General features: G+C 44.1%; 1 protein-coding gene across 1 annotated transcript; it reads right to left on the reverse strand.

The window, feature by feature from the left end:
* Window positions 1–464: 464 nt before the first annotated feature.
* Banf2 (BANF family member 2) lies at window positions 465–9,815 on the reverse strand. The gene is made up of 2 exons (XM_026400727.1): window positions 9,690–9,815; window positions 465–611 (listed from the first exon to the last, which is right to left on the reverse strand). Exons 1-2 carry the CDS (start codon window positions 9,813–9,815, stop codon window positions 465–467), a joined length of 273 nt encoding a protein of 90 aa, XP_026256512.1.
* Between the last annotated feature and the right edge of the window lie 2,586 nt (window positions 9,816–12,401).

Consider the following 12,401-nt stretch of genomic DNA (forward strand, 5'->3'; position numbering starts at 1 on the left):
ATTTGCATCAACTTCAACAGATTGTGCATCTCTAATACAAAAATCCAAAATCTTTAATTTTCCAAAATGAGAAATTAATATTTGAAGCATTTTTGAGTTTTGGATTAAAGAATACTAAACTGGTAATATTAGAGTTTGTTGTTTTAAGCTGCCATGTTTGGGTGCAATTCGTTATATGGCAATAGATTGTTAACATAAAATTTATTCCATTTAAAAATAAAAATTACAATTATATAAATTTTTTGCAGAGAGCTACTGGGCATGATATTCATCTAAAGTGAGTGATGGCAGTTTCTAGGCAGTAGGTTTTGGGGTGATTTTTCTTGTGATTGCTCTTGTTTATATTTTTGTATTCCTTTTGGATGCATGTGTAATAATGAAGTCAAAAACACAAATAATGACTAGGAGCCTGGGTTTAGATGTAGAAGGCATCATTTACCCAGGGGCAGAGTGGTAGGGTGTTTCTACAGGAAGCTGGCACACCATTCCTTCAGACAGTTAGAGCTCTCCTGGGCCTCACACTCGGTGGCACCACAACAGCAAATGATCCACTTCTGAAACTCAGCCTCGTTTTTGTGCATCAGAAGGAACTGTCCCAACAGGATGTAGGCCTGGGGAAAGGGACAAGGCAGGGAGGAAAATGGGAATGGTTAGTATAGTCCCGGTCAGATGCACCCTTTCTCCCCCAAACATTGGAATTCATAGAACAATCAAAGGTTGGGGTACAGGTCCAATTTGAGAAAGACTGTCAGTCCTGAAGCTCTGGCTTGTTCCAGGAGGATCCAGATATGGGTTCCTGGTGAGAAGTAAGGCCAAGTTCAACACCGAGCTCTCTGGGTTGCTTTGGGAACTGTCCAGCCTGGATTGAACCAGACCCTGTCCTCCTCGAACTTAAGTGAGCACAGAAATCCTCTGGGATCCCATGAAAAGGCAAGTTATGATTCAGAGAGCCTAAGTCGAGGTGGGACCTGAGAGTCCCCATTTCTAACAAGCTCCCAGCTGAGGCTGGTCCAGGACATTGTTTTGAGGAGGGGGGCCTCACGTACTTCAGAAACTCCTTTCAGACCTCTCATCTAGTATTTCTCTCTTCAAAACACACACACACACACACTCGCATGCGCGCGCGCGCGCACACACACACACACATACACACGCACACATACACATACGCACACACTTTTTTTTTCATCTTCACTATTTTCTCAACTGCTGTTAACAAAGGGTTCTCACAATCTCAGCATTTCTGACACTAGAGAATTCTACACTGTGGGTCTGGCCTGGGTACTGCAGGATGTGTAGCAGCATCCTGGATCTTTGCCACACCCCCTCTTGGAGCTAAACTCTCCTCTGCTGAGAACCAGTGCACGTGCAACTGGCAGGTGAAGGTCATCTTAGCATCGACTTGTCTTTGCAAACCACCTGTGTGATCTCAGGCAACTCCACCTGAAGTAGGGCTCAGCAGGACCCAGGTCTCAGTGTCTGTACCTCCCTAAGGCACATCATGTGACCTGCCCTGCAAATGAAGTGAATCAAATGGGAAAAAACGTTAAAAAAAATGCAGATTGTTCCTTTGTCCTGGGAGATGTGGCCCTGTGGGAAGAGCATAGAAGATATAAAACATGCTCAGCTTTGTCCCTCTTTCCCAAGCCTCCTACTGGTTCTCTCTCTCTCTCTCTCTCTCTCTCTCTCTCTCTCTCTCTCTCTCTCTCTCTCTCTCTCGTTCTGAGGCTTCAGGCTTCTTAGATTGAGCAGCTACCAGTTTCTCAGGCTCTCCAGCCTGCAGACAGTCATCGTGGGAATATTCAGCCCCTGACCATGTGAGCTAGTCCAACAAATCCCCTCTTTTAATCATATATATTCTGTTGGTTCTGTTTCTCTGGAGAACCCTGACTAATACACTTTCTAAGAGTCTCTGTGGATAACAAAGACATTAAGCTAAATATTTAGTGCACTATGATTTATATTCCAATGGTATTCTCTAGTTTTTAATACCTACATACCAAAGATTTTACAATTTCATCACACCATTATTAACAAGAAAAAGGGCCATGTGGAGAAAAAGACCTCCCAAAGACCACATGGCCATAAACTGGCCAAACCGCTCCATGGTGGAGACTAGAGATTTCACGTCACATTACATGTCCATCTCTTGGGACTGGTTTGGGCGCTTTCCAGTCTGGAACCAACGAAAACTAGTGTTCACTCATGCCTTCAAGTTCTGGACTCTTTCCATGAAAACCCGCTGGTGTCTGTTGACTTTTATGTAAAGCAAAGCAAACTTCATCTTAATCAAAGGAAACTTTTTTTAAAAAAAGAGAAATCAAATAAAAACTGGATCCCAGTCATAAAATTTACCTAAGCAATCAAGTTTAAAGGTATTATTTTTACTTATCATTTATTTTTTGTAGTGCTGGGGATTGAACGTAGGCTAGTGCTCTACCACTGAGCTACACTCCCAGCATGGGGTTTTATTTTTAGTTATGGTCCCATTGTTGAAAAGAGGAAAAAAGCCAAGATTTCATGGTGATTTGAAACTGTTACTTTAATCTTTTTTTTTTTTTTTAGCAGTTGGTTGGTATGATCTCATTTTTCATCAGTATCCTCTCTCATTTGCAGTGGTAGAGTAAACAGATATTTTAAAATAAGCATTTAAAAAACTGAGCATGTATTTTAAGTGTCAATTGAGCCAGCTGCTGTAGGTATGGGAGGTGCCAAGGTGAATATAACAGGATGGAGAGCCAGTGAGCTTTGTCCAAGGAGAGAAACATTCATCATAACACTTTTGTGGCACTTTTGAGAACTTTGGCAGGCTACACACTGCTGGAGACACCCAGTATGTTTTAATACAGGTGCCCTGCTCATCCCCTTCTCCAGATAAGAGTTCTCAAGAATCTAAGAGATTAAGACTCGTGCCTCCCTCCATCGCAGTCTTCCACCTCTCAACCATCTGCAGTCCAGTCTGGAGGCTCAGCATCCTCTGCCTGTTTCTGAGGCCAGCTGCTGGCATCAGCTGACCTGGTAATTGCAGTTTCCATAGGCTACCAGGCCCAGCAGCCAGGAAACCTAGGTCTATGTGGCCAGCAGGACCCAGGCAAGCTTTCCAAGAATGCTGCAGGAGGAAGGGCTTCCAGAGCGGAGTTGCAACCTGATGCTCCAACCTCAGCTTTCCCTGTGCATCTTCCAGTGGGTAGACAAGGAAAGATGACCCACCTTCTTGCTTCATTCCTGTGGACTTCATCTTGCTCCCAAGGGAAGCAGGAGTCATGGGCTCACATGACTCTGCCTAGTGTCCACTTGGTTTCTCCACTGTCTCCAGAAAGTGAACCCCTAACCTGCCTTCTTGAGCCAAAGAAAAACCAGCTGCAAGGAGGGGGACATAGAAACACAGAAACCCTGAGCAGATGACTCTACATTCCCACTCCCTTGAGAGGTCACTGCAAGCCAGGGATGTGTGTTTCTTCCTGTAGCAGCAAGACAGCAGCTCCATGGGAGACTTGCCCTCAAGTTTAAGCAGGGATGCTTATCCAGGGACTTCTTCCAAGCAGGGTGGGAACCATCCCCTTTACTCACTGTGTCCACTTCTTGATAAACAGAAGCAATTTAACTCTGCACAGGGGTTGGATTTCCTTGGGGGTAACCTGTGTGGTTGCCCAGGGTCCCACACTTTTAAAAAGCCACTTACTCAATTTGCTATGCTCTTGCCATCTTAAAAAGCTTAATCTATTGGAACAAAGGGCCTCCTCACATTTTCTTTTTGCTCTGGGGCCTGCAAATCAGGGAGTTGGTCCTCATCTGCATTCATAATAATTTTTGGACCTTCACTATGACACCTGGTCTTGTCTCTTATCTCAAGTTTCTTACACTTCCTCTGCTTAGGTCCCCAGCTCCCGAGTGCCTATATGGAATGTACTTCACACCACTGAAAGACTTCAGAGAGTAATAACAGCACTTTTTCCAATTTTCTCTAATCAGACATTGACTCTTAGGTATTCATGTCCACTTGAGAGCCAATGGCAATCTTATAAATCCAATATCTCTGGGTCATTTCAGGTCTAAAACACCGTGCCTTTAGTGTGAATAAATGGACAATCCAATATAGGTCTTACCCTTTATTCTCTTCCCTGTCTCCCTGGGTTATGCTTATACTATAACATTATCCATCTATCCAAAATTCAAATTTAACTGTATTTTGTTATTTTATCTGGCAACTCTATGCAGGGTAACATCCAAACTTATGTGACTGATTCCTGCCAGGGTCCAGATGTCAGGCAGCAAAGTCAAGTGCCAGCAGAGAGGACAGGCAGGAACTAGAGCCCCTAGTAGCTTAGTCATAGGCATCTTGGGACCTGAGGGAGACCAGGGCTGACTTCACTGGGGCTTCCTGGTCCTGAGTTCAGCCTTCTCTCCTCTCTGCTAATTACAACTAAGTGGCTTTGGAAGGAGATGGAGATCCTGGAATCTGGACAGTCTTGAGACATGAGGCAGGCAGGGTAAGAGAGAGAAGAGCCTTGCAGGTGATCCAGGTCAGGGCAGCTGCATGGGGAATGACTCCCTCACACTTCAATTTCAGGAAGGCAGACAGCCCGATGGTGTAGTATCCAGACCCTACAACCTGTCTACCCAGATTCAGAATTCATCTCTGTCATCTCATGTGAGCTTGAGCAAGCCACACATGATCTCTCTGCTCCTCAGTTTCCCCATCAGCAATGTGGAGATAGTCTACCTCAAAGGATTTTTTTTTATAATTAAATAAGATTAAATATATGTGATGCAAAGGATTTTTTGGTAATTAAATAAGATTGAATATATGTGATGCACTTAGAAGTGCCTGACATGTAGCAAACACCACATGCTATATCTATTAGCAGAAATATGCAGAGCAGGTGGGCAATCAAGACATTTACTCCATTCTGATCCTCTAAGTATCTCTCAGGAGAAGGATTTGGGCTCAAGAACATGACTTTACGAAGTCTGTAAAATTCTCTAAAACCAACCAGATTCTCTGGGATGTTAAAGTTACCTCCATGCTATTGGAGAACCCCAGAGCTATCTCCAGAGTGGTATGCTCACCCCCACAAGGCCCTGCCCAACATCACTGAATTTACTGAATATGTGGAAATCCACCACCTCTGGGTGAGTTGTCCTAGGGAGGAGACTAGTACACAGACTCATCCTCTGCTCAGAGGAGTTTAGAGAGAAAAACCACAGGCATGTTGTGTCTCTGACATCATTGCGGGCTCTCAGGCCACATGGACCATAGTCAACAGTAGGACAACAGTGTACTGATGACCCACTGAAAAACTGTATTGCTCAGAAAAAGGAGCTGTTGGGTGGGGTGGGCAGAGGGAAGGTTTCCTAGAGGAAGGAGGCCCTGATTGGAAGCTTGAAGGGGACTAAGGTCCATTTCAAGAGACCACAGGTTGGAGGAGGGTGGCTCCCCTAGGTGTTTGTGGTTCACAGACAGCCTGGCACTAATGCAGGGGCAGTAGTGGGTGGGATAAGGGTGGGGAGCACAGGCGTACAAGACAGCTAAAGGAAGGCTGTGGCAAGCCTTGACGCCATGGGCACAATGGATTTTTCCATTTCCCAAATTCCTTTCTTCCATAATCCTACTTCTGGGCCAATAGAAATAGAAGATGAACCAGCCAATATGTAATGTATAATCTTCTAGAAGCCACAGAAGGAACAACGGGGAAGAAAACAGCTGGAATGAATTCTAATGGTAAATCTTATTTTGTCCCATCATCCCCAAATATTATCATTTCAATATGTAATCAATAAAAAATTATTGATGAGATAATAAAGAGCTTCTGTTTCCTCATTTATAAAGCAGAGACAACTATCATCACCCTATATACTTTTAAGATGGAGACTTTAAGACTTTAATAGAAAAGTGAGTATTTCAGATTTCTGGGACATCTTCATTCAGATCAATGCTCAGCAGGCAGATGTGGTTGGTGGCTACCATTTTGGATCTAGGTCCTCAGGCCAAAGGTGACTGTTCCAGGAAAGGGAAGGCACAAGATAACCAAGAGAGATCACAGGTACATTTCTCTTGAGAAATGTAAATTTTTTTTTTCTTTTTTACATTTCTTTCCTGAAGAGACTTGGGTGAATCCAGTTTTGTTTTCTTGCATTTGTTTTATTTTGGTTTATTTTAGTGTTTGGTTTGTTTTGTTTTTGAATGACACCTCACTATGTGGCCCAGGATGGTTTTTAAACTTCTGGGCTCAAACATCTTCCTGCCTCAGCCTCCCAAGTAGCCAGGACTCTAGGCTTGTGCCACTGTGCCCAGCTAATCAATAGTTTTGAAAAGTTATGTTTTAAACCATGAGTTGGAAAGCAGTTCATGCCCTAACTAGAGCTCTGGGGAAAGTGGGAAGGATGTAAGCACAGTCTTCTATTGAAGAAAAGATGAAAGACTTGTATGGGGCCAGGGACAGAGGAGAAGGTACTAGATGTAGGAGTTGGTGAGAGCTATGAAGGAACTTCCAGGTCCCACCCCATTCAGGGCCACACACCTAGAGGTGACTGGACACTCAGATCAATCAAGGGGCAGGAGGCTGGCGCCTCACTTTTCCCCATGCACACAGTGTTTGGGTGTCTTTAGAGAGAGCTGGTGGCTGAGTTCCGAGGAGTAGGCAAGTAGGTGTGAGTTTGCCCACCAGACTGCATCCCAGGTACTTAGAAGGGGTATGGAAAGAGCCAGTGCCCACGGGACAAGTCCAAGAAAATTGTTAACAGCAAAGGTGGGTTCAGAGGCAGTGCTACCTCATGGCAAAGACACTGAGGTCCCAGTCTAGGTAGGGAAAGGGAAGGGCTCGGCTACGCCTCAGCAGAGGCCAGCAAAGTCTGAGAGTGGCTTGAGACCCAGAAAGATGTCCCTCCTTCTGCCAAGTTTAGGTTCCTGACCGGCAGTGAATAAAAACATAGGAACCTGTGTTTTCATCAGCTAAATCTGAGAACCCTGCCCCGTCAGGATCTGCCGGCCACATGCTCTGGTTTCTGGCCTTGCCCAGGGACCAGTGGCACTTGATCATCTGGGTCTCCTCCTGGGTCTTCCTATGGGCTCATCTGGACTCTGGGCCCTGATATAGGGGTCTCACTACCAAATCTTACTCTAAGCCCCCTCCCTGCCTGCCAGAACCACCTGGAACTTCTTGTGTAGTTTGTGACGGTATAATTCATGGTCATTCTTATTTTCACCCAGAACCTCAGTCAGACACTATCTCCCAGAGCTTCTGTTTCCTCACTTATAAAGCAGAGACAGCTATCATCGCCTAAATAACAGGTGAGGAGGCGCAAAGCAGAGGATAACAGTGAGATCCCGGGTGTCAGTGCCATGGTTATGGAAATGCACAGGGCTGAGGGTGGGGCACTGGACACTGCCAGCCATGAGGTCACGGACACCGGAGGGGCATGTGTCTATGGACCAGGATGCACACGGGCAAACCCTCTACCTCTGACTCTATGTAGGCAAGTCCCAGTGCCTGAAAATTTCCCACTTATTCATTCATTCCTTTATCTTAAAAGACGTCTGACCTACCAATGCTAATCCTTATTTAAAACAAAGTTAAACTGGAAAAGGCAAAACTATATACATAAGAAAACAAATAAGTTGTTGCCAGGAACTGAAGGTGGTGAGTATCAGGACACAAGGGAGTGACTATTTTGGAAGGGTGGGATTGTTCTGTGTCTTGATTGTGCCCATGGCTACAGGACTGTCAAAACTCACAGCAATGTATGATACAAAAGGTGAAATTTACTTATGTAAATCATACCTTAACAAAAAGTGTTTAAATGCTAAGCATAGAGCTCAGCAACAATAATAAAACTCCACAGTTATGGAAACATTAAATCAATGGTGGTAGACATCAGAACAGTGGTTACTCTGGGGATACGGATGGCACTGGCTGGGAAGAGGAGCAAAGGCACCATCTGGAATTTTGAACGTGTCAGATTGCTGGTTCCAGATGGTGTGTACCTGGGTGCATCCATATGTAAAAATTCATTGATCTGAACTCTTCATACTAAACGCACATCCCCATAATTACGTTACACTACAATAGAAGAATAAAAGGAACAATTTTTTTTTTTTTTTTTTTTTAGGAATGCTTCATTTAAAATATCTATCCTAATCAGACTTGCCCACTACACTACCTGCTTGGGAATGGCTCTCGATCCTTTATCAGGGCTCCACCTCAATTGTGGAGCTCCAGTTTCCTGATGATACCACCAAAATGGATATTCAGTTGGAGGGTAGATCAGGGTGAGATTCAGAATATATAACAACTGGTCCAGTGCCAAGTGTCAATCAGAAAACCGTGGGCCCCAATGCTTCAGATTTGGGCACAAACCAACAGATCACCAGCTGTGCAGGCAGTAGTTCCCAGCCTCTTTGAGTGTTTCTATAAGATCTTCCTGCCTGGTGGTAAAGATTGGGTTTGAAAACTGAAGGGAATTCATAGCAGTAGGACAAGTAGATGCCTCTTGACTGGGGTTGCAAGGTTGTGTGAATTCCCAGCCTCCTTGGTAAATAATTGCTTCCTTTGGGACTTTTGCCATTCTCTCCTGAGATTCCAAATGGCTTTTTCATAGCCCCATAAAAACAAGTTACTACATAGACTATTCAGGGCTACATTTTTGATGTGCTTCTTTCCCCTAAAATTCCTGTGTCGGAAGCTTGACACCCAGTCGGGTGGTGTAGAGGTAATGGAATTTTAAGAGGTGGGGCCTAGTGGAAGATGATTTGGTCCAGAGGAAGGGATCAATGTAATTCTCATGGGACCCTGGTTAGTTCCCAAGAGAGCAAGAAATTGTTATTTTTTATTCTTGATATTTATTCCTATAAATAGAGCAAGAACAGGGACTGGGGAGGTAGCTCAGTGGTAGAGTACATGCTTAGCATGCGTGAGACCTTGGTTCAATCCCTAGTACCAATTAATAAATAAATAGGCAAATAAAAATGGCCTCTCCGCACCATCTGGTTTTTTTTTCTTGTCATGTGACTGCTCCTTCTCTCTTGGCTCCTACCATGATGTTGTGTACCATGTTGTGATGTGGCCAGGAGGGCCCTCACCAAAAAGCCAAACACGTGGTCCAACCTTGGACTTTAAGTCTCCCAAACTATGAACTAAATAAAACTCTTTTCTTTATAAAGTACCCAATTCTCAAGTATTTTGTTATAGCAATGGAAAACAGACTTCTACATTCATATTCTGTTGGATATCTTGAAGTCATTCTTGGCTTAGAAACTCAAGTCCCCTGTCTCTGAGGCAGACCACAGTCTGTTGGTTCTCCACCTGTCATTTCTGTGCTAGTGCTCTGACAGGGCAAGGAAAGTTCCACAGGGCCCCTTTATGGAAGCAGGAAGTGCACCATATCATCTGTTCTGATACTGCCCCAGACTCTAGTGGTGAGCCCATTTCCGTCAAGCCCTGAGTATTTGGACTCCTAGCAAATCTTACCCAGCCCTGCTTCTCTGAGCTAAAGCAGTTCTCTTCACCTATTGGCTACAAATCCTTGAGCTTTCTCAAGCATATGGGGTCAGTAGCACTGAAGAATGTGGCTCCTTGCCAAGTGGCAGCATTGTTCTCTGATGGCCCTTCAGAGGGACTCATGGCAGTGGCTGCCATCTGGCAGGACTTGGGAAAAGAGAAGAAAAGTTGAAGAAGAAAAAAATGAATTACCTTGGTGAACCCTTTGGTAATCAAATTGATGGCAAGCTCACGGCTGACCCCATCCACCCAGCCAACATCCTTTTCTCCAATGGGTTCAGAGAGGAAGGCTCTCAGCCTGGGAGACATGTGATCCATCTCCTGCAACAGCAGTGGGGGAAGAAAAAGAATTAGGAGATGGCTGTCTGCTCACAGTGTGAGTGGACATTAGGGAGCTCCCTCAGCCTATTAAGGGATTGGGGGCAACAGATGGTAGACTTCCTTCCATCATCCACATTTACTGGGGACTTTTCAATTTCAGGTATGGTGCCCTGCACTGAGGGCTTTACACTTCCATTCCCATTTGGATGGACAAAGAGATGTGCAATGATGGCTGCAGACAAGTCGACTAAATCCCCAATGAAAAGTGTATGCTTAACGGTAAGAACCATGTTATATTCCTGTCCAACTCTTTCCACCCTACATGCTTTAACAGCCACTTTTCTTTGCTAATTAACCTACCTTCTTTCTAAATTACCCAACACTTTTGTCATACTTTTTAATTCTAGCATTTATCATACTCTATTATAGTTATTTGTTTGGTTGCATGTAACAGAAAACTCTTCAAACTGACATTGTATAACTTGACGTCCAGGGGTGAAGGTGGATATGGTACAGTCAAGGTTGCAGATCTATTTCTCTATGATTCTTTCGACTTTCCCTCCTTGTTCTGATCATGGGGATGAAATGACTACTCTAGCATTCATATTCTCCAAAAATGTCACCTCAAAAGCAGGAAGAGAGGGGCTGGGGTTGTGGCTCAGTGGTAGAGTGCTTGCCTAGCAGGTGCAAGGCTCTGGGTTCGATCCTCAGCACTACATAAAAATAAACAAATAAAATAAAGGTATTGTGCCCAACTAACATATATATATATATATATATATATATATATATATATATATATATATATATATATCAGAGACAGAGAGAATTCATCTTTCAGAAGTCCCAGGAAAATGCCTCATCCATTCTTGAAGATCTGTCTGGGGTCCCTAGTGTGAGCTTAATGTTAGCCTAATGCCCCAGACCTAGATCTGGGAATAGAGTTGGCTTTCTCTAAGACATACAAGCTGTGAGTTCATGTGTAGTTACCTGAAAAAAAATCAGGATTACTATCTAGAGAAGGGGAAATGGGTGTTAAAACCTAACCATAATGTTCAACCAAAATTCTACTTCTGGCTATCCAATATCCATATAACACCCTTTCCCTTACATATCATCAGCAATATCTATATATGGCTAAAGTGGACTCCCTCCCTCCCACAAAGGGAGCAACCCTGTGATTCATCTAGCGACTAGATTCAGATTCAAGGTTATCTTGTTGGGGAAGGTACATCTCACACTGTCTGGAAGTAACCTATGAACTAAATGCCAAAGTTCACCACCTTTAACATAACCAATAGTGCTGAGGGCGGGGGGAAACAGTTAAAGGACATCTGAAATAAGAATTTCTCTTTAGAGGGGGTGGAATTGTGGCTCAGTGGGCAGAGTGCTTGCCTAGCATGCATGAGGCACTGAGTTCAATCCCCAGTACCACATAAAAATATGCAAATAAAAGTATTGTATCCATCTACAACTAAAAATATATTTAAAAAAAAAAAAAGAATTTCTCTTTAGAGAGGGGAAAATGGAAAACATTTAGTAGCCACTGGTCAACAGTACACACAATATCCTGCTTAAAGGAAATATTGGAGACTCCCCCGACCTGATGGTAAAGCGAGTTCCTCCATTGGACAAAATGGCAGCCCATTTCTGATTTTGTGTGGATTTCCCTCATTCACTGTACTGCCCTGTTGGCACTGGAGTGGGCATGGGATAGATGCCTTCCCAAGAGAGTCACTATGCGAGCGAGCACCCACTTCCTGTAGGTACAAGTTCAGGGACTGCCTGACGGATGGGGCAGTCTCAGGCCAGAGTTGGCCACTTTTCTTGGAAACTCAGACCTTAAGAACTTAATGTATTTCTTCCATTCAAGTCTGTAGGCTGCTAGTTAGAGCCGGAGATCTTCTTAGGTTGGAATCCTTGCCACTTGCCCAAATCTTCCTGCTCCTCAGATTAGTGGTGTCTTCCTTTATCTACGAATAAGGAGCCCCCCCCACCCCAAGATTGGTTCCTAATCCCTGAGGGATAACCCAACTGCATCTTCACAAGTCGATCGTCCCCTTTGTCAACTTGATGTCCTTAAGATGAGATGCTTGAGAGAGGCCTGGGAATGGAGGGGAATGTTTTTCCAGAGCCCCCAGTTTTTTCTCCTATTAGGTTCCCCACTGTTATCTGTGCTCTAATTTTAGCCAGTTAAATCAGCTTTTCCAACCTCGTAGCACTTGCTTATCAACTTCCTGTCACTTTAGACTAATGATCACACTGAAAGGCCGTCTCATAGCAAAGCCCTATTTTTTTCCTTCTCCGTTTTCAAATGGGCCACCTTTCTCCTAAATTTGAGCCATCTAGGACCCTCATGACAACTGCTAGTGGTAGCCAATATCCTGAATATTTCCCATAAGACCTTAACATGGTGTGGGCTCCAGAGTATAAGATCTGTTTCCCAGGATGGCCATTTTGCTGAGTGATAGTTACCATCCTCCTAGTTTGAGTAAAGACATCTCTTCCTGGTCTCTGCCTGAACATCTCTTTGCAACCAATCCTACATTTGAGGCTTGTCCACTATCACGTCACTGGTACCCG

This window comes from Urocitellus parryii, chromosome 6 (genome assembly GCF_045843805.1).
Source record: "Urocitellus parryii isolate mUroPar1 chromosome 6, mUroPar1.hap1, whole genome shotgun sequence".
NCBI lineage: Eukaryota > Metazoa > Chordata > Mammalia > Rodentia > Sciuridae > Urocitellus > Urocitellus parryii.

What these genes read in the sequence shown, in the direction of transcription:
- Banf2 (XM_026400727.1), bottom strand. Translation starts at nt 9,815, where the DNA reads ATGGATCACATGTCTCCCAGGCTGAGAGCCTTCCTCTCTGAACCCATT. An exon ending in TTACCAAAGGGTTCACCAAG is followed by an intron (nt 612 to 9,689) that starts GTAATTCATTTT and finishes CCCTTTCCCCAG; the next exon opens with GCCTACATCCTGTTGGGACA.